Source organism: Melanostigma gelatinosum, assembly GCF_949748355.1.
Source record: "Melanostigma gelatinosum genome assembly, chromosome: 9".
Taxonomy (NCBI): Eukaryota; Metazoa; Chordata; class Actinopteri; order Perciformes; family Zoarcidae; genus Melanostigma; species Melanostigma gelatinosum.
Genome location: NC_136642.1, coordinates 861,508 through 885,453, shown reverse-complemented (window position 1 = coordinate 885,453; position 23,946 = coordinate 861,508). Strand labels below are relative to the sequence as shown.

At 41.8% G+C, this 23,946-nt stretch overlaps 2 protein-coding genes across 2 annotated transcripts; one reads left to right on the top strand and one right to left on the bottom strand.

Moving 5' to 3' along the window:
- Positions 1 to 969: 969 nt before the first annotated feature.
- Positions 970 to 17,870, bottom strand: plekho1b (pleckstrin homology domain containing, family O member 1b). The gene is made up of 6 exons (XM_079275834.1): positions 17,689 to 17,870; positions 16,377 to 16,520; positions 8,059 to 8,199; positions 6,092 to 6,196; positions 2,440 to 2,538; positions 970 to 2,099 (listed from the first exon to the last, which is right to left on the bottom strand). Exons 1-6 carry the CDS (start codon positions 17,713 to 17,715, stop codon positions 1,452 to 1,454), a joined length of 1,164 nt encoding a protein of 387 aa, XP_079131960.1. The 5' UTR covers positions 17,716 to 17,870; the 3' UTR covers positions 970 to 1,451.
- LOC306782265 (uncharacterized protein) lies at positions 11,191 to 15,202 on the top strand (the record flags this gene model as incomplete). The annotated part of the gene is made up of 3 exons (XM_079275548.1): positions 11,191 to 11,271; positions 11,502 to 11,569; positions 15,199 to 15,202. Coding segments are annotated over 3 exons (153 nt in total), but the record flags the coding sequence as incomplete, so codon positions are not given.
- Positions 17,871 to 23,946: the final 6,076 nt, after the last annotated feature.

The following is a 23,946-nucleotide window of genomic DNA, read 5'->3' as shown; positions in this document are numbered from 1 at the left end:
TGTAATTTAATCAAAGTTTCAGATTGACTGCTTTAGTTTGAGATTAGTTTCTCTATAGCCGTTAGCTCTGTTAGCTTCGTTAGCTCCTCGTTCAGAGTGCAGCTGGTCCTGATCTGAAGAGACGAACAACCAGAAGAAGAGTTTGAGGTGAACTGGCTCCTGCTGTTGGCTCTTCATTCGTGCATAGTATACGATTGTCCTCGTCTGGAGGTCTTTAAAGGTCCAAGAACTTGTACCTGGAAAGGGTCTGTGTCTTTCCTACCTGATCCTCAGGTGCACCTGAACAAAACCAGAATCTGAGTCAAATTGGAAGAGGACTTCAGTCTGCTTCCAACACAGTAGTTTGTACGATGTGAAACACCAGGAATGAATCTACCGTCACTTTCAGAGTCCTGAAGCTCTTCACCTCCGACCTCCACAGGATTCAAGACATACTCCTTCAAACATCATTGACCCTGCATTCGTACCGGCAGCTGTCTTCCTGTCCAGCCGATATATAACTTCATCTTGTTTAGATTCACGAATATTCATAAAACCAATATAAAAAGGTTCAAAGGGATGGTTTTTCTTTGTCGCTGAGCTCTTTGTCTCAGAACTCTTCGTCTCAGAACTCATTGTCTCTGAACTCTTCGTCTCAGAACTCATTGTCTCTGAACTCTTCGTCTCAGAACTCATTGTCTCTGAACTCTTCGTCTCAGAACTCTTTGTCTCAGAACTCATTGTCTCTGAACTCTTCGTCTCTGAACTCTTCGTCTCTGAACTCTTCGTCTCTGAACTCTTCGTCTCAGAACTCTTTGTCTCAGAACTCTTTGTCTCAGAACTCATTGTCTCTGAACTCTTCGTCTCAGAACTCTTCGTCTCTGAACTCTTCGTCTCAGAACTCTTCGTCTCTGAACTCTTCGTCTCAGAACTCTTTGTCTCAGAACTCTTTGTCTCAGAACTCTTTGTCTCAGAACTCTTTGTCTCAGAACTCTTTGTCTCAGAACTCTTTGTCTCAGAACTCTTTGTCTCTGAACTCTTTGTCTCTGAACTCATTGTCTCTGAACTCATTGTCTCTGAACTCATTGTCTCAGAACTCATTGTCTCTGAACTCTTTGTCTCAGAACTCATTGTCTTGGCACATTTTCTTTTGTTAAAAGTACCTCAAGTGTCTGTGCAACCAAAAAGAGACTTTAATGAATTTTCAAAGCCTGGCAAAGGGTTTAAGGATACTTCCAAATGATGTGACTTGAGTATAATTTATGCTACAAACTGAGTTGTATCCGACAGTCCTGGTCCCTCCTGACACCCGGAAATAAAAACCTGAATGTTTCCTAATAATTTAAAAGTGGTTGATCCAGTTCTCAGCAGCTTCGTCTGAAGTCCAACAAGCAAAAGCAGAAGTTCAGTTTCTGGTCTTTACTGGACCGGACCGGTCTGGACCTGTTCGTACCAGAGGGAGTCCGTGGGGCTCACATGAGGCTCTTCCGGTCTGGGTTTAGTTTGGTGCTGTTGGAGGGGGGTAGGGGGGAGGAGGAGTCCAGTTGTCGGTATAACGCCCTCAGCTCCTTCACCTCCTCCAGCACCTCCTGAGCCTGACTCCACGTTGCCGCCGCCTCCCTCAGGAGTCTCTCAGCTTCAGTCGACTCCTTCCCCTTCATCCGCCCCCGTTCCCCGGCCTCCCCCTCCCCCCGCACCTCCGTCAGCAGTCGCTCCGTCTTCTCCAGTTTCTGGCTGATCAGCTCCTGCAGCCGGCTGATGGGCGCCGCTGTTTTGTTCTTAGCGACTTTAGTCTCCGAGTGCGTCAGGATCTCGTCCATGGAGGCACAGCGGTTTTTCTCTGCCGGCGTCAGGCGTTTTCCCGGCTGGGGGGTCTGGCCCGTCTGCTCCCACACCACTGCCACCTCCCGGGGAAGGCTCTGGGATTTCCCAGAAGCCTCGGCGGTTCTGGCGGAGAGAGCGCCGTCGGTTTTGGACCTGGGACAGTCCGGACTGAGGTGGGACGGCGTTTTGTCCGAGTCGACCCTGAACCTGTCGCAGCCGTTGGCTGCCAGGGGAGACGGCGCGTCCTCCTCATGGATCAGATCCAGAGTCAGCATCCCGTCTGAGGAGGAGGAGGCCTGACAGACCGAGAGGAGGAAGATCAGAACATCAATACCTCAGTTTATACGATCTGAAACAATCTCAACTCAAGATCCTCTTACTTCCTTTGCTTGTTCTGGAGCGTTTTACTTGTATTACACGGTCTTCATCAGTCGATTCCTTTGAAAGTTTGGAGCAACTCATCCAAGTTGTCGTTAAACGTCCTGGAGGACAGTGTGATGCGTTCCAAAGCTCCAGAACAAGCCAGTAAGTGGATGGATTAAGATCCAAGATGTATTCAATTGAAATGACAGATGTTTTATTTTGTAAGGGCTGCTGTTCGAGGACAGTAAGGAGGTGATGAAGGATCAGACTGACCACAGCCAGCAGGTGACCTCTGGTGGGCAGCCGTCGGTTGTGAGGAATCTTCACTCGATCTCGAGTCAGATGAGACAGCTGAGAGTCTTCGACTGTCACCTGTAAACAACAAACAAACCTCCTACTGTCACCTGTAAACAACAAACAAACCTAATATCACCTGTAAACAACAAACAAACCTACTGTCACCTGTAAACAACAAACAAACCTCCTACTGTCACCTGTAAACAACAAACAAACCTACTGTCACCTGTAAACAACAAACAAACCTCCTACTGTCACCTGTAAACAACAAACTTCATAATGTCACCTGTAAACAACAAACAAACCTCCTACTGTCACCTGTAAACAACAAACAAACCTCCTACTGTCACCTGTAAACAAACAAACAAACCTACTGTCACCTGTAAACAACAAACAAACCTCCTACTGTCACCTGTAAACAACAAAAAACCTCCTACTGTCACCTGTAAACAACAAACAAACCTCCTACTGTCACCTGTAAACAACAAACAAACCTACTGTCACCTGTAAACAACAAACCTCCTACTGTCACCTGTAAACAACAAACAAACCTCCTACTGTCACCTGTAAACAACAAACAAACCTCCTACTGTCACCTGTAAACAACAAACCTCCTACTGTCACCTGTAAACAACAAACAAACCTCCTACTGTCACCTGTAAACAACAAACCTCCTACTGTCACCTGTAAACAACAAACAAACCTACTGTCACCTGTAAACAACAAACCTCCTACTGTCACCTGTAAACAACAAACAAACCTCCTACTGTCACCTGTAAACAACAAACCTCCTACTGTCACCTGTAAACAGCAAACAAACCTCCTACTGTCACCTGTAAACAACAAACCTCCTACTGTCACCTGTAAACAACAAACAAACCTACTGTCACCTGTAAACAACAAACTTCATAATGTCACCTGTAAACAACAAACAAACCTCCTACTGTCACCTGTAAACAACAAACAAACCTACTGTCACCTGTAAACAACAAACAAACCTCCTATTGTCACCTGTAAACAACAAACTTCATAATGTCACCTGTAAACAACAAACAAACCTACTGTCACCTGTAAACAACAAACAAACCTCCTACTGTCACCTGTAAACAACAAACTTCATAATGTCACCTGTAAACAATAAACAAACCTACTGTCACCTGTAAACAACAAACAAACCTACTGTCACCTGTAAACAACAAACAAACCTCCTACTGTCACCTGTAAACAACAAACAAACCTCCTATTGTCACCTGTAAACAACAAACTTCATAATGTCACCTGTAAACAACAAACAAACCTACTGTCACCTGTAAACAACAAACAAACCTCCTACTGTCACCTGTAAACAACAAACAAACCTACTGTCACCTGTAAACAACAAACAAACCTACTGTCACCTGTAAACAACAAACAAACCTCATACTGTCACCTGTAAACAACAAACAAACCTACTGTCACCTGTAAACAACAAACAAACCTACTGTCACCTGTAAACAACAAACAAACCTCCTACTGTCACCTGTAAACAACAAACAAACATCCTACTGTCACCTGTAAACAACAAACAAACCTCCTACTGTCACCTGGAAACAACAAACAAACCTCCTACTGTCACCTGGAAACAACAAACCTCCTACTGTCACCTGTAAACAACAAACAAACCTACTGTCACCTGTAAACAACAAACTTCATAATGTCACCTGTAAACAACAAACAAACCTCCTACTGTCACCTGTAATCAACAAACCTCCTGTCACCTGTAAACAGCAAACAAACCTCCTACTGTCACCTGTAAACAACAAACAAACCTCCTACTGTCACCTGTAAACAACAAACAAACCTTCTACTTTCACCTGTAAACAACAAACAAACCTCCTACTGTCACCTGTAAACAACAAACAAACCTACTGTCACCTGTAAACAGCAAACAAACCTCCTACTGTCACCTGTAAACAACAAACCTCCTACTGTCACCTGTAAACAACAAACAAACCTTCTACTGTCACCTGTAAACAACAAACTTCATAATGTCACCTGTAAACAACAAACAAACCTACTGTCACCTGGAAACAACAAACCTCCTACTGTCACCTGTAAACAACAAACAAACCTACTGTCACCTGTAATCAACAAACCTCCTACTGTCACCTGTAAACAGCAAACAAACCTCCTACTGTCACCTGTAAACAACAAACAAACCTAATGTCACCTGTAAACAAACAAACCTCCTACTGTCACCTGTAATCAACAAACCTCCTACTGTCACCTGTAAACAGCAAACAAACCTCCTACTGTCACCTGTAAACAACAAACAAACCTCCTACTGTCACCTGTAAACAACAAACTTCATAATGTCACCTGTAAACAACAAACAAACCTACTGTCACCTGTAAACAACAAACAAACCTCCTACTGTCACCTGTAAACAACAAACAAACCTACTGTCACCTGTAAACAACAAACAAACCTCATACTGTCACCTGTAAACAACAAACAAACCTACTGTCACCTGTAAACAACAAACAAACCTCCTGTAAACAACAAACAAACCTCATACTGTCATCTGTAAACAACAAACAAACCTACTGTCACCTGTAAACAACAAACAAACCTACTGTCACCTGTAAACAACAAACTTCATAATGTCACCTGTAAACAACAAACAAACCTACTGTCACCTGTAAACAACAAACAAACCTCCTACTGTCACCTGTAAACAACAAACAAACCTACTGTCACCTGTAAACAACAAACAAACCTCCTACTGTCACCTGTAAACAACAAACAAACCTCCTGTAAACAACAAACAAACCTCCTACTGTCACCTGTAAACAACAAACAAACCTACTGTCACCTGTAAACAACAAACAAACCTACTGTCACCTGTAAACAACAAACAAACCTCCTACTGTCACCTGTAAACAACAAACAAACCTCCTACTGTCACCTGTAAACAACAAACCTCCTACTGTCACCTGTAAACAACAAACCTCCTACTGTCACCTGTAAACAACAAACAAACCTACTGTCACCTGTAAACAACAAACAAACCTACTGTCACCTGTAAACAACAAACAAACCTAATGGTCTGATCAATGGTCTGATCAATAGGAGCAGACCATCAGCAGCTGGAGCTGAAAATCACAGATCATTTAAATACAAATACGGGTTAAAAAACGGATGGAAACAGATTACAGGAACTGTTAAAGCACATGCAGATTAATCCGCCGCTGAAAATAGTTCCCAACAAATGCAAAACTACAGCGAGCAGCTGTTTTAGGACATCACTCATGAAACTATATACTTGTGTTTTTTAAACATCGTCTTCAGTGGGAACCAACGGGTCACAGACAGGAAGTCAGACAGTATTGAGAGACGGACCAACACGCAGATTTGTTAACGACAATTAAAAACCTTCCAAACCAAACCTCCGGAAAAAACTAGACGGCGTTTCATCCATTAACCCTGAAGACACAGCGAGTGGACAAACGAGCCAACGTGTTGGTCGACAGGTAAACTTACATTTATTTTGTAAATCTACGCCCCCGGTATAAAAGGTGCCACATATCACTATTATGTTATAATACAATGATAACACCAGATGTGTCGTTAGTGACCGACTCCGTACCTCATCCAGGATTCTGTTTTTGGCTCGTGTGATGGCAGCGTTCAGGACGTTGATCCAGGACTCTTTTTCCTCCGGACTGACAGCCAGTAAGACCAGGTTAGGAACCTACAACACACATGATGCGTTATTGTCTTATTGTTCCAGGTGAAACGTTGGGTTATGTGTAAATACAGTCAGCTGCACAGTATTAGCTCTAAGCGACAGCTAGCTTTGTTTGAGCTTGTTAAATGTCATGAAAGAGTTTCTGACTGATTATCTTATTGAATTGATGTGAATTGAGATGCTTCATTTAATTGTTAAATATATGTTGTTAGCATGTTCAAGCTTGTTGTACCTCGGTGTCAACTTGTTATTCAATTGTTTTTTATAGTCGGCTTCTTTTAGCATGTTAGCAACTCCTTCCTTTGTTGTCAGTATGTTTTAGTGTGTTCTTAGCTAGTTGTAGCTTTTTGTGAGCATGTTCTTAGCTTGTTGTACCTTTGTGTTAACTTGTTATTCGATTGTTTCTTTCCATTTAACTTCCTGTCATATGTTCTCCTCTGGTTGTATAGAAGTCTATAGAAAATGACTCTACTTCTCTCTTGATTTATTACCTCAGTAAACATTGGAAACATGAGTTTATGTCTCAATCTCTCGTTTCAAGTCTTCTTCAAACAACTATTGTCGATGTGAATAAATGGTGGGGTAGGGTTAACCCTGTCAGCACTTTAACCGTTCTTAGCACTGTTAGCGGTGTTAGCACAGTTAGCTGCCGTGTGGAGGCAACAGAAATACTCTGATTATTGAATTCAGCATCTTTTAATATTTTTAAAGCTGATTCTCATTTATGTCTGACAGAAAATACACCGAGGAGCAAAGACTGAACGAAAATGCTGACATCACACATTAGACACACTGGTTAACCAATCACAGGGCAGAACACACACACACACACACACACACACACTGTTTTCTGCAGCCTCAGGGGGAGACACATCACCAGATGGCTGAGAGTGTGTGAGTCTGTGTGTGTGTGTGTAATAGAAGCTGCCCCCTGTCTGCAGGACACCTGATCCCTCCCAAGGGCATTCTGGGTATTTGTGGGATGGCCTGCAGATATCTGCTGTGTGTGTGTGTGTGTGTGTGTGTGTGTGTGTGTGTGTGTGTGTGTGTGTGTGTGTGTGTGTGTGTGTGTGTGTGTGTGTGTGTGTGGTATAAAGCAGAGGCTCCACCTGTTTACAGTCCATCACTGATTCAGTTTGATCACATTTCATGTAGTGAACTGATCTAAAAATAAAAGTGTTTCCTGTCTGAGGTGTAAAAGTAGCTGTGAGGATGTGTGTGTGTGTGTGTGTGTGTGTGTGTGTGTGTGTGTGTGTGTGTGTGTGTGTGTGTGCGCGTGCGCGTGTGCGTGTAACATTTCTCACATTTCTACATGAAGCCAACACAAATGATTTGACTGGAGCTCTTTTAATCACTTCTTCTTCTGTGGTGCTTTAACCAGCTGTTTATATCAGACCAGTCAGCTTTTATTTTGTCATTTTATAAAAATTCAGTTCAGATTTGAGCAGAATTTGGAAACTTTAGAGTTTAATGTTTAACTTTAGAGCTGCTGAGTTAACTAAAACACTGATATGTCCTCACAGACAGACAGACAGACAGACAGAGAGACAGACAGACAGACAGGTGTAGGGAGAGACAGACAGACAGGTGTACAGACAGAGAGACAGACAGGGAGACAGACAGACAGGTGTAGGGAGAGACAGACAGACAGACAGGTGTAGGGAGAGACAGACAGGTGTAGGGAGAGACAGACAGACAGGTGTACAGACAGAGAGACAGACAGACAGGTGTAGGGAGAGACAGACAGGTGTAGGGAGAGACAGACAGACAGACAGGTGTAGGGAGAGACAGACAGGTGTAGGGAGAGACAGACAGGTGTAGGGAGAGACAGACAGACAGGTGTAGGGAGAGACAGACAGGTGTACCGTGTTTCCAGGTGAGCTGCAGCGCTGCAGTCTGAACTTGCTGTGGTTCTTCTTGCTCCGACTCTTGTTCTTCCTGATCTCCTCACAGCGCTCATAGTCAGACAGGTCCAACACCTCGTCAGCTCGACCCAACTCCTTCACCTGCAGGGGACACACAGGTTAATGCTAAGCTACGCTAACACATCCAGTGAGAGTGATGTCTATCTGAACACCTGAGAAGAAGAGAAGGAGAGCGTTGAACTGCTCCTTTAAATCCTGCTGCAGGTTTTCTTTCAAATAAAATGTAAATCCAGTCAAATACACGAGAAGAAGACTTTACAGACAGTAGGTACATGAGCAGGTAGTGAACAGAGTACCTGAACAGGTAGTGAACAGAGTACCTGAACAGGTAGTGAACAGAGTACCTGAACAGGTAGTGAACAGAGTACCTGAGCAGGTAGTGAACAGAGTACCTGAGCAGGTAGTGAACAGAGTACCTGAACAGGTAGTGAACAGAGTACCTGAACAGGTAGTGAACAGAGTACCTGAACAGGTAGTGAACAGAGTACCTGAGCAGGTAGTGAACAGAGTACCTGAACAGGTAGTGAACAGAGTACCTGAGCAGGTAGTGAACAGAGTACCTGAACAGGTAGAGAACAGAGTACCTGAGCAGGTAGTGAACAGAGTACCTGAACAGGTAGAGAACCGAGTACCTGAACAAGTAGTGAACAGAGTACCTGAGCAGGTAGTGAACAGAGTACCTGAACAGGTAGTGAACAGAGTACCTGAACAGGTAGAGAACAGAGTACCTGAGCAGGTAGTAAACAGAGTACCTGAACAGGTAGTGAACAGAGTACCTGAGCAGGTAGTGAACAGAGTACCTGAACAGGTAGAGAACAGAGTACCTGAGCAGGTAGTGAACAGAGTACCTGAACAGGTAGAGAACCGAGTACCTGAACAAGTAGTGAACAGAGTACCTGAGCAGGTAGTGAACAGAGTACCTGAACAGGTAGTGAACAGAGTACCTGAACAGGTAGTGAACAGAGTACCTGAACAGGTAGAGAACAGAGTACCTGAGCAGGTAGTGAACAGAGTACCTGAACAGGTAGAGAACAGAGTACCTGAACAGGTAGAGAACCGAGTACCTGAACAGGTAGTGAACAGAGTACCTGAGCAGGTAGTGAACAGAGTACCTGAACAGGTAGAGAACCGAGTACCTGAACAGGTAGTGAACAGAGTACCTGAACAGGTAGTGAACAGAGTACCTGAACAGGTAGTGAACAGAGTACCTGAGCAGGTAGTGAACAGAGTACCTGAACAGGTAGAGAACCGAGTACCTGAACAAGTAGTGAACAGAGTACCTGAACAGGTAAAGAACAGAGTACCTGAACAAGTAGTGAACAGAGTACCTGAACAAGTAGTGAACAGAGTACCTGAGCAGGTAGAGAACAGAGTACCTGAACAAGTAGTGAACAGAGTACCTGAACAGGTAGAGAACAGAGTACCTGAACAGAGTACCTGAACAAGTAGTGAACAGAGTACCTGAACAGGTAAAGAACAGAGTACCTGAGTAGGTAGAGAACAGAGTACCTGAACAAGTAGTGAACAGAGTACCTGAACAGGTAGAGAACAGAGTACCTGAACAGAGTACCTGAACAAGTAGAGAACAGAGTACCTGAACAGGTCGTGAACAGAGTACCTGAACAGAGTACCTGAGCAGGTAGAGAACAGAGTACCTGAACAGGTCATGAACAGAGTACCTGAACAGGTAGAGAACAGAGTACCTGAACAGGTCGTGAACAGAGTACCTGAACAGGTAGTGAACATTGGTTCATGTTTTGTTGACAGTTTGTAGGTAAACACATTGAACTGCTGCTGCTTCAGGTGGCTGTGTAACACACACACACCGACACACACTCTGTGGCTTCTGCAGGTAAACCTTCAGCTCATTGATCCCCATGGAAACAGCATCCATTATTAAGCAGCTTTAAACTGAGACTTCCTGGCAGAGAGGCCACGCCCACCACACACACACACTGGTTAAACTGTGTTTCCTGTTTCAGACTGCAGCTCTGACTCTGATTGGCTGCTCCGCTGCAGGTAAGTGACATCACCATACACAGCATGACGTTCACATTAATGTGGACAGGAAGTGATGTGAACATTTAGGTCCTCTGAATATTCCTCTGATGATGATGATGATGATGACTCACTCACTCACTCTCACACTAACTCTCACATTCTCACACTCACTCACTCGCTCTCACACTCACTCACTCACTTACTCACTCTCACACTAACTCTCACTCGCTCTCACATTCACTCTCACACTAACTCTCACACTCACTCACTTACTCGCTCTCACACTCACTCGCTCTCAATTCACTCTCACACTCACACTCACTCGCTCTCAGTCACTCACACACTCACTCACACACTCTCACACTAACTCTCACACTCACACACTCGCTCACTCACTTGCTCTCACACTCTCACACTCACTCACTTGCTCTCACACTCACTCGCTCTCACATTCACTCTCACACTCACTCACTCGCTCTCACACTCCTTCACTTACTCACTCACACTAACTCTCACACTCATACTAACTCTCACGCTCACTCGCTCTCACACTCTCTCACTCACTCTCACACTAACTCTCACACTCTCACACTAACTCTCACACTCACTCTCTCTCACACTTGCTCTCACATTCACTCTCACACTCTCTCACTCGCTCTCACACTCACTCACTCACTTACTCACTCTCACACTAACTCACACTCACTCTCTCTCACACTTGCTCTCACATTCACTCTCACACTAACTCTCACACTCTCACCGTCACTCACTCACTCTCACACTAACTCCCACTCACTCTCACATCACTCACACTCACTCACTCACACTCTCTCACCCACTCTCACACTCACTCACTCACTTCCTCACTCTCACACTCACTCTCACTCTCATACTCACACTCACTCACACTCACTCTCACACTCGCTCTCACATTCACTCTCACACTCACTCACACACTCACTCACTTACTCACTCTCACACTAACTCTCACTCGCTCTCACATTCACTCTCACACTAACTCTCACACTCACTCACTTACTCGCTCTCACACTGACTCGCTCTCACATTCACTCTCACACTCACTCTCACACACTCGCTCACTCACTCACTCTCACACTCTCACACTCACTCACTTGCTCTCACACTCACTCTCTCACTCGCTCTCACATTCTCTCACTCGCTCTCACACTCACTCACTCACTTACTCACTCTCACACTAACTCTCACACTCACTCTCTCTCACACTTGCTCTCACATTCACTCTCACACTAACTCTCACACTCTCACCGTCACTCACTCACTCTCACACTAACTCCCACTCACTCTCACATCACTCACACTCACTCACTCACACTCTCTCACCCACTCTCACACTCACTCACTCACTTCCTCACTCTCACACTCACTCTCACTCTCATACTCACACTCACTCACACTCACTCTCACACTCGCTCTCACATTCACTCTCACACTCACTCACTCACTCTCACTCTCACTCTCATACTCACACTCACTCACACTCACTCTCACACTCGCTCTCACATTCACTCTCACACTCACTCACACACTCACTCACTTACTCACTCTCACACTAACTCTCACTCGCTCTCACATTCACTCTCACACTAACTCTCACACTCACTCACTTACTCGCTCTCACACTGACTCGCTCTCACATTCACTCTCACACTCACTCTCACACACTCACTCACTCACTCTCACACTCTCACACTCTCACACTCACTCACTTGCTCTCACACTCACTCTCTCACTCGCTCTCACATTCACTCTCACATTCTCTCACTCGCTCTCACACTCACTCACTCACTTACTCACTCTCACACTAACTCTCACACTCACTCTCTCTCACACTTGCTCTCACATTCACTCTCACACTAACTCTCACACTCTCACCGTCACTCACTCACTCTCACACTAACTCCCACTCACTCTCACATCACTCACACTCACTCACTCACACTCTCTCACCCACTCTCACACTCACTCACTCACTTCCTCACTCTCACACTCACTCTCACTCTCATACTCGCACTCACTCACACTCACTCTCACACTCGCTCTCACATTCACTCTCACACTCACTCTCTCTCCCACTCACTCACACACTCACTCACTTACTCGCTCTCACATTCACTCTCACACTAACTCTCACACTCACTCACTTACTCGCTCTCACACTCACTCGCTCTCACATTCACTCTCACACTCACACTCACTCGCTCTCAGTCACTCACACACTCTCACACTAACTCTCACACTCACTCTCACACACTCGCTCACTCACTTACTCTCACACTCACTCACTTGCTCTCACACTCGCTCTCACATTCACTCTCACACTCACTCACTCGCTCTCACACTCCTTCACTTACTCACTCACACTAACTCTCACACTCATACTAACTCTCACACTCACTCTCACACTCACTCTCACACTCACTCTCACACTCACTCGCTCTCACACTAACTCTCACACTCTCACACTCACTCACTCACTTACTCACTCTCTCTCACACTTGCTCTCACATTCACTCTCACACTAACTCTCACACTCTCACCGTCACTCACTCACTCTCACACTAACTCCCACTCACTCTCACATCACTCACACTCACTCACTCACACTCTCTCACCCACTCTCACACTCACTCACTCACTTCCTCACTCTCACTCTCATACTCACACTCACTCACACTCACTCTCACACTCGCTCTCACATTCACTCTCACACTCACTCACTCTCTCTCCCACTCACTCACTTACTCACTCTCACACTAATGCCGTGTTCACACCGGTCGCGTTGATTTTTTGACGCGCGTCGAGATTACATACAAAGTCTCTGCACACACGCGATGAGACTGGCGCGCCGCGATTTTGCGACGGCGCGGCGCGTTGGACGCGTTATTGCAGTGCGGTGGACGCGGTGGACGCGTTGGACGCCGCAAAATCGCCAACGCGCGAGTTGAAATTTTTCAACTTCAGCGACATAATGGCGTGACGCTGTGGCGCGATAGCCTATCAGCGTTGAGTTGTTCCCCCTGTCATCACTGACTTCCTGCCGGTGTTGAATCAGGAAATAAATCCTGTCGCCGTCTGTGTTCACCCAGAGCTCTGATACCTCATATCAACAGAGACCGGACCAAACTATGTGTATGCATGTGTGTGTGTAAACCATACGGTACAAACAATGAATACACGCTACCGTATTTACGTCTACGTGACGTTATTGAGTGCTGGTGGAGCTGCTACGATGTTAGCATAGCCTAGCACCGATCCATCAGAGCTCCATTGAGAAGACCAGTAACCTACAAATCGGCATCATTACGTAGTTATTTCGGAGTCCCTTTTTGTCGGTTTATTGCCGTTGAATCACAGCCAAATCAGTTTATGTTGTGTTCCTACAGCTGTAGTAAACAGCGACCGGTGGCTTGCTAGACAGTGAATACAGCTCGATACAATCAACGGAGCTCCTCTGAACAATATTATGAACCAGACATGACGGCGTTTGGCAGTCCGATGTTTGAGGGACTTCCACAACACGTACAAAGCAGCAATTGTCCTTATTCCTTTCACGGTTGACAGCGGAAAGAAATGGCGGCCAGGTGAACGGCTTCCAGGACGATAAACCACGCCCCCTCTCCGGCGCTACGAGATTTTGCGGCGTCTGGTGTGAACACGACCGGCGGCGCGTTGGACGCTTTTTTGCAGTGCGTCAAAAAATCAACGCGACCGGTGTGAACGCAGCATAACTCTCACACTCACTCTCACACTCACACACTCGCTCTCACACTCGCTCTCACACTCACTCACTTGCTCTCACGCTCGCTCTCACATTCACTCTCACACTCACTCTCACACTCACATTCACTCTCACACTAACTCTCACACTCACTCACTCGCTCTCACACTCGCTCTCACACTCACTCACTCGCTCTGACTCGCTCTCACACTCACTCACTCGCTCTGACTCGCTCTCACTCACTCACTCACTCTCACTCTCACACACTCGCCCTCACACACACTAACTCTCACACTCACTCACTCGCTCTCACACTCACTCTCACTCTCACACACTCGCCCTCACACACACTAACTCTCACACTCACTCACTCGCTCTCACACTCACTCTCACTCTCACACACTCGCCCTCACACACACTAACTCTCACACTCACTCACTCGCTCTCACACTCACTCTCACTCTCACACACTCGCCCTCACACACACTAACTCTCACACTCACTCACTCGCTCTCACACTCACTCACTCACTCTCACACTCACTCACTCACTCTCACACTCACTCACTCGCTCTCACACTCACTCACTCACTCTCACACTCACTCACTCACTCTCACACTCACTCACTCACTCTCACACTCACTCACTCACTCTCACACTCACTCACTCGCTCTCACACTCACTCGCTCTCACTCGCCCTCACACACACTCACTCTCACTCTCACACACTCTCACACTTACTCACTCTCATACACACACAGAGTTTTCTTTTGTTCCTGTTGTTGACAAAGTGTGTGAAACTGAAACTTGTCTCATAAATCTCCAGAACAGTAAATTAAATAATCAATCTGCCCGTCAACAGACAGTCAAGTGCAGACTATTAAAAATAATGTTTCTTAATTTCCAGCTTCTTAAATGTTTTATCTCAGGAAACCAAAGACACCTGAAGGCATCACACTGGACTCACAGCAGGATAAAGGAAGTCTGCAGCTTTAAAGATTATAAATTGTCGTCAACACAATTATTCAATGGATTATAATCAATAAATGATTTATGTGTGTAAAAAAACAAAACAGCTGAAGAAGAAGAAGAAGAGATGCCAGAAATCAGAAAACTCTTAGAGGAAGTTTTATTTTGGTAAATCTAAAGCAGATGTGGTCAGTGTGTGTGTGTGTGTGTGTGTGTGTGGTTTCTATTCCTGCTGAGACAGGAAGTGTCACGAACCACAGAAGCAGAAGTCTGAACCTCGTCGACGCACAGAGATGGACAGATGTCCTAATATGGTCGTGAGACCGTTTTCATGATGTGTCCCGTGACAGCTGATCATGTGACAGCTGATCATGTGACAGCTGATCACGGCTGATGTCAGAGAGAGGAACCGAACTTTAGATGATGTGGAGCTCTGAGATAAAAAACTGAATCAATACAACTGATCGCTTTAAAATCAGAACTCAATGTGGATCAGATCTCCTCCAACAATCCTTCTCTGGTTCTCTGTGCTCAGGAACATGTGGGGTTCCTGGGGAGAACGTCCTGGGACCTCGGTTCTCTTCATTAAACCTCAAGACAAACACTCAAATATTTAAATTTAACACTGTTCTTTCATCTCTGTGTGTCAAGACAGTTACGTGTATAGCCTAGCTTAGCACAAAGACTGGAAGCAAAGAGAGACTGTTAGCCTAGCTTAGCACAAAGACTGGAAGCAGAGGGACACTGTTAGCCTAGCTTAGCACAAAGACTGGAAGCAAAGGGAGACTGTTAGCCTAGCTTAGCACAAAGACTGGAAGCAGGGGGATATTGCTAGCCTAGCCACGAATATAAGACTAAATTATTTCAGATGAAGGTTCTAACGGGACGTTCTGCAGCAGATAAAGGTTCTCTGAGGACATTCTGCAGCAGATAAAGGTTCTCTGAGGACATTCTGCAGCAGATAAAGGTTCTAACGGGACATTCTGCAGCAGATAAAGGTTCTCTGAGGACGTTCTGCAGCAGATAAAGGTTCTCTGAGGACGTTCTGCAGCAGATAAAGGTTCTCTGAGGACGTTCCGCCCTGTGTGTGGTGCTGCAGTGAAACCGGAGCTCTCTGTGTGTCTGCAGCTCAAACTGAAACTCGACTCCTGCAGAAGGTCGCTGTAGAAAGTGGAAGAGAAACTTTGTGTTTCCAGTCAGAACCACAACAGAACACTGAGGAACATAATAAATACTACACAGAGTACTCACAAGTACTGTGATGTACTCAGCTAACAGTATATGATTATCTATAGATTGCTTATATCTCACAAAGAGTTTGAAGGTATTCATTTATTGATTAAAAAGCTGCACTGTCCCTTTAAATCTGTTACAGTTTACGAGGTTAACGAGCAGTGATGACATCACAGGTGATGTCTCACTGCCATCCGTCTCACGAGTCAGAAATGTGTCCGTTCTGATCGGTTCCAATAATGAATCGAATCGATGGGTGTCAGTCACCTGTAGGCCCCGCCCCCCTCTGACTCACCTCTTTCTCACAGACGAACAGCTGATCTCCCCTCAGAACCACGAAGCGGTTCTTCCAGATCTCTCTGAAGATCCCTTTCCCGCAGAACTTCCGGATCCAGCCGACCTTATCGGGCTGAACGTGCGGCGACGAGTCCTGCGCCCCCTGAAGAGGAAACAGGAAACAGGAAGCTGTCAGAGGAGCATCACCAGAGCAGGTGAACTATTTAATTAACACACAAGCTTCTTCTTCTGTCATTTCAGACATTGAAAGTGAATCCAAGTGAGATTTCAGTGTGTAGTTTTCACCAAACTCCATCAAAAAAAGCTGAATTTTATTCGTCTGACGTCCATGAATTAAGAAATATCCGTTCTGTTGACATTCTGTTGACATTCTGCTGACGTTCTGTTGACGTTCTTCTGACGTTCTGCTGACGTTTTTCTGACATTCTGCTGACGTTCTGCTGACGTTCTGTTGACGTTCTTCTGACGTTCTGCTGACGTTCTTCTGACGTTCTGCTGACGTTCTTCTGACGCTCTGTTGACGTTCTGCTGACGTTCTGTTGACGTTCTCCTGACGTTCTCCTGACGTTAAACAGCCTTTAGGCTGAATATTCCCGATGTGATTCCTGATGTAAAGTAGTTTGTTCTTTCTGCAGCCTTTAAACCTTAGAACTACAGAGAAAAACTACAAATACCAAACAGCTGCTGTAAACCGGATTTATGCAGACATTTTGATATTTTATTAATCCTGACTTCTTTCGATACTTTAAATCTGTTTGATGTCAGAACAGACGCTCTGATGGAACCAAAATATTTCAGATAATCTTTATAATAACAATCATACCAATGGAATATCATAATTATTAATTCCTGTTAATAATAATAATAATGTTAATAATAATAATAATGTTAATAATAATAATGTTAATAATAATAATAATAATAATAATAGAAATGTTAATAATAATGATAATAATATATTAGATCGTAGTTAAATTACTTTTTTTGTTCCTCTTTTTCTCAGTTATTTAACTTTCACTCCAGATCTGAAACACATCTTTTAAAAATCATTTTTAACTTTTAATGTTTTCTCTTTTTTTACATTTTTAAAACCGTTTTTAACGTCAACAGCGCTCTTATTGTGAAAACCGGAAGCGTAGTCTCAAGTCTCAAAGGCAGCTAAAACGGCCGTTTTTTGCTGCCTTCAAAATAAAAGGCGTGAAACTAATCCTTGAGGCTTTTGTTCCTCGAGCTCCGGTTTAACGTGACAAAACAAAAAAAAAAAAACGGACCGCAACGAGCCGCCGGTGTTCGGTTCCGTTAACACTCACCCGTTTACCGGAGTTGTTCTTCTTCATGCTGCCGGTTGTCAGGCTTCCTGTGTAGAAACGTCCGACACTGTAGGAAAACTCCTGTTATGTCCCCACAAAGAGCAGCGGAGCGGCGGGAGGAGAAGAGAAGAAGCGGGTAAATCTAAACCCCGGTTAAAGTCCCGGACCGGAGCCGCTCCTCAGCTGTTGGTCCTCGGTTTGTTTCTCTCTCTCTGCCCGTCTCCGTGCTGCTGCCGCTGGACTCCGATGCACTCTGACCGGACAGGAGCCGCTCCGAGAGTCGGTGTCCGGTTCCTCCTCCTCCGGACTCCCTGCTGGCTCAGCGGCTCCTCGGCAGACACACGGCGCCTCCTACCGACCTGATAGAGGAGAGGAGGAGGGGGGGGGTATAAGTACACACTGTAAAAGTACAAACGTATTAGCAGTATAATGTACTTAAGAAACACTGATATGCAGATATGTGTTTTATTATATATAATATTAAATATATATATAATATATATATATATAATATTAAATATATATATAATATATATATATATGTATATATATATATGTGTATATATATATACATATATATACATATATATGTATATATATACATATATAATATATATATATACGTATATATATATGTGTATATATGTATATATATGTATATACTGAGTATATATACATATATAAATACATATATATATATATATATATTAGTGCTGGGCAAGTTAACGCGTTATTATCTCGTTAACGCATTCATTAATTAACGCCGACAATTATTTTAACGCAGTTTATTCTTTTTATTATTATTAAGCAGACATTTTTAACAGTGTGTGTGGCGTCTCTCTCTTTTCACCCTCTATGTACCAACGTACATAACAAATAGCGCACATATTACGGTCATCAGCGTTATGTGTCTGACCACAATACCAAAAAATAAATGATTCCTTTAAATGATTCTTTGAGTTTTTAAAGTGTTTTGTGTGTAATATGTATCATAAGCATCATTTAGTATCACTACTGAGAATTTAACAAACATTAAAACATGACGTAGATGGGTTTGTAGTATTCAAGGTGTACATTTAAATATCATCTCTTCCACACATGAAGATAACGTTGTGAACACCTGAATATCTCTGATCAGAATCATTATAACTGTGTTATAACTGCTGCTGTGTGAAGAGAACACTGCTGCTAACAACAACCTGATGTGTTTAAAGTGTTTACACCAAATGTTATTGACCTTTAGTTCATAGAGCAGCACTTTAAAATAAAAGTGCACAATACACTACTTATGAATTCATGATTGAATTTTGCCATAACAATGAGATTAATCGCGATTAAATATTGTAATCGTTGCCCAGCACTAGTATATGTAGTTACACTCCACCAATGAGTTTGAATGTTGTCCATCAGATACTAATAATATTAATAAAGTTAAAGTATTAACATCCTTTTATGTATCCATGTTTTTATTGTGTATTTGTACACACATGTGTATCTATTAATAGCTGACGGTAGATTTAACTGTAAAAAGACACAAATGTCCTCACTGGGAGACAAAGAGACAACAAGGCTTTGTGTTGTGGGTCAGTCTGGACCTGGGCCCTGATCCTCGGCTCACATCTGGATCAGTGTAATCCGGTTCACAGCCGGTCTGGTCTGGAGTCAGTTTCACTCTGAGCTCAGATCATCAAAGTGGGTCAGACTGAGAGGAGGAGGCTGATCTGAGGATTATCTGCTGACACGCTTCATTACAGACACGACAACAACGACAGCAACAAGAATAACAGCAACAGCAACGACAGCAACAACGACAGCAATAACAACAACAACAACAATGACAGCAACAAGAATAACAGCAACAGCAACGACAGCAACAACGACAGCAATAACAACAGCAACAACAACGACAGCAACAAGAATAACAGCAACAGCAACGACAGCAACAACGACAGCAATAACAACAACAACAACAACGACAGCAACAAGAATAACAGCAACAGCAACAACGACAGCAATAACAACAGCAACAACAACGACAGCAACAAGAATAACAGCAACAGCAACGACAGCAACAACGACAGCAATAACAACAACAACAACAACGACAGCAACAAGAATAACAGCAACGACAGCAACAACGACAGCAATAACAACAACAACAACAACGACAGCAACAAGAATAACAGCAACAGCAACGACAGCAACAACGACAGCAATAACAACAGCAACAACAACGACAGCAACAAGAATAACAGCAACAACGACAGCGACAGCAACAACGACAGCAACAACAACAGCAACAACAAAGACAGCAACAAGAACAACAGCAACAACGACAGCAACAAGAACAACAGCAACAACGACAGCAACAAGAACAACAGCAACAACGACAGCAACAAGAACAACAGCAACAACGACAGCAACAAGAATAACAGCAACAACGACAGCGACAGCAACAACAACAGCAACAACAAAGACAGCAACAAGAACAACAGCAACAACAAAGACAGCAACAAGAACAACAGCAACAACGACAGCAACAAGAACAACAGCAACAACGACAGCAACAAGAATAACAGCAACAAGAATAACAGCAACAACGACAGCAACAAGAATAACAGCAACAACGACAGCAACAAGAATAACAGCAACAACGACAGTAATAACAACAACGACAGCAACAAGAATAACAGCAACAACGACAGCAACAAGAATAACAGCAACAACGACAGTAATAACAACAACAACGACAGCGACAACAATGACAACAGAAACAACAACAACGACAGCAGCAACAACAACAAGAATAACAGCAACAACGACAGCAACAACAATGACAGCAACAAAAACGACAGCAACAACAATGACAACAGAAACAACAGCAACAACAACGACAGCAACAACAGACATTGTACTTTTTACTACATTTATCTGTCAGATTCAGATTATTAATAAACAAATAAATGATGACATAATATAGATTAGTAATTAGTAATTAAAATAAGATCCACCTTTAAAGTGATAAACACATTAATGCATCAACAATTAAAATATTATAATATGATTTATATTATTGTTGACAGTTTTACTTTCAAGTAACAAATTCAAATGCAGGATGAGTATTTCTACACTGTGGTATGAGTACTTTTACTTTTAAGTTGCTGGAAAGTTTTCGGCTTCATTTCATGGATTCATCGTGACCGACAGATATGATGTTATTCATGATGTCATCGATGATGTCATCGCTGTGTCCAGTCATGACTCAGTTCAGTTTATTACCGTCATCTCAGTCCCTTTTTTTGTGATTTATAGTTATTAACTCGTCGAATGTCTATTTTCAGTTTAATGAATACATTTATGTACATTTCAGTTTATGAAAGTATTGTTTCAGTTTTATAATATATTTATGTTTATTTAAGTGTATTAAGTAGATACAAGACAATTCACATTTTAATTATTGTAAACAATAAATGTATTTATAAAACACTTAACAAAACAGATGTGACAAAGTGCTTCAGAACACAATATAAGAAAGAATTTTTTCAACAAAACATCACAGAACATAATCAGTAACAATATGATGATAAAGTGGTAAAACAAGATACAAACAAAACGCATCAAATTAATTTGCTTCTTTTCTCTGATTGAAGTCACGATTTTAAAACTTCTTCTTTGGTTCATGTTTCTGAGACTCTGCTGCCTCCTGCTGCCTTATATATATATATATATACCATTAAAGCCTCATATTAATATTTAATGTATGTAATATATACTATTACAGCTTCATATTATTTCATATATATAATATATACTATTACAGCTTTATATTAATATATATATAATATATGCTATTACAGCTTTATATTATATATATAATATATACTATTACAGCTTTATATTATATATATATAATATACTATTACAGCTTTATATTATATATATAATATACTATTACAGCTTTATATTATATATATAATATATACTCTTACAGCTTTATATTATATATATAATATATACTATTACAGCTTTATATTATATATATAATATATACTCTTACAGCTTTATATTATATATATAATATATACTATTACAGCTTTATATTAGATATATAATATATACTCTTACAGCTTTATATTATATATATAATATATACTATTACAGCTTTATATTATATATATAATATATACTATTACAGCTTTATATTATATATATAATATATACTCTTACAGCTTTATATTATATATATAATATATACTATTACAGCTTTATATTATATATATAATATATACTCTTACAGCTTTATATTATATATATAATATATACTATTACAGCTTTATATTATATATATAATATATACTATTACAGCTTTATATTAATATATATAATATATACTATTACAGCTTTATATTATATATATAATATATACTCTTACAGCTTTATATTATATATATAATATATACTATTACAGCTTTATATTATATATATAATATATACTATTACAGCTTTATATTATATATATAATATATACTCTTACAGCTTTATATTATATATATAATATATACTATTACAGCTTTATATTATATATATAATATATACTCTTACAGCTTTATATTATAGATATAATATATACTATTACAGCTTTATATTATATATATAATATATAATATAAAGCTGTAAGAGTATATATTATATATATAATATATACTCTTACAGCTTTATATTATAGATATAATATATACTATTACAGCTTTATATTATATATATAATATATACTCTTACAGCTTTATATTAATATATATATAATATATGCTATTACAGCTTTATATTATAGATATAATATATAATATTACAGCTTTATATTATATATATAATATATACTCTTACAGCTTTATATTAATATATATATAATATATGCTATTACAGCTTTATATTATAGATATAATATATAATATTACAGCTTTATATTATATATATAATATATACTCTTACAGCTTTATATTATATATATAATATATACTATTACAGCTTTATATTATATATATAATATATACTCTTACAGCTTTATATTATATATATAATATCTACTATCACAGCTTTATATTATTATATATGTAATATATACTCTTATGCTGCGTTCACACCGGTCGCGTTGATTTTTTGACGCACTGCACAATCGCGTCCAACGCGCCGCCGGTCGTGTTCACACCAAACGCCACAAAATCGCATAGCGCCGGAGAGGGGGCGTGGTTTATCGTCCTGGAAGCCGTTCACCTGGCCGCCATTAACCATGGAAAAAATAACCTCTATTTCTACGTGTTGTGGAAGTCACAGATATCCCGGGAAACTAAACGCCGTCATGTCTGGTTCATAACATTGTTCAGAGGAGCTCCGTGGATTGTATCGAGCTGTATTCACTGTGTCTAGCAAGCCACCGGTCGCTGTTTACTACAGCTGTAGGAACACTAAATAAACTGATTTGGCTGTGATTCAACGGCAATAAACCGACAAAAAGGGACTCCGAAATAACTACGTAATGATGCCGATTTGTAGGTTACTGGTCTTCTCAATGGAGCTCTGATGGATCGGTGCTAGGCTATGCTAACATCGTAGCAGCTCCACCAGCACTCAATAACGTCACGTAGACGTAAATACGGCAGCGTCTATTCATTGTTTGTACCGTATGGTTTACACACACACATGCATACACATAGTTTGGTCCGGTCTCTATTGATATGAGGTATCAGAGCTCTGGGTGAACACAGACGGCTACAGGATTTATTTCCTGATTCAACACCGGCAGGAAGCCAGTGATGACAGGGGGAACAACTCAACGCTGATAGGCTATCGCGCCACAGCGTCACGCCATTATGTCGCTGAAGTTGAAAAATTTCAACTCGCGCGTTGGCGATTTTGCGGCGTCCAACGCGTCCACCGCACTGCAATAACGCGTCCAACGCGCTGCGCCATCGCAAAATCGCGGCGCGCCAGTCTCATCGCGTCTGTGCAGAGACTTTGTATGTAATCTCGACGCGCGTCAAAAAATCAACGCGACCGGTGTGAACGCAGCATTAGAGCTTCAGATTAATGTTGCTGCTCATTCGAAAATCAGACATTATATGAAATGTAAATCTAATCCTTTATTCAGAAAAATACAATCATGTCCTGTCATCATCTTCATCTTCATCATCAGAAGTTTTCATGTTACAAACTTAAAAATATCACAATTTGTTTCATGAAACTTAAAATTTTAAAGGTGAA

Coding starts and splice junctions, on each gene's coding strand:
- plekho1b (XM_079275834.1), bottom strand. CDS start 17,715: ATGAAGAAGAACAACTCCGGTAAACGG. Junction 8,200..16,376: donor TGTTCGTCTGTGAGAAAGAG/GTGAGTCAGAGG, acceptor TGTCCCCTGCAG/GTGAAGGAGTTGGGTCGAGC. Junction 2,539..6,091: donor AAAACAGAATCCTGGATGAG/GTACGGAGTCGG, acceptor TGTTGTTTACAG/GTGACAGTCGAAGACTCTCA.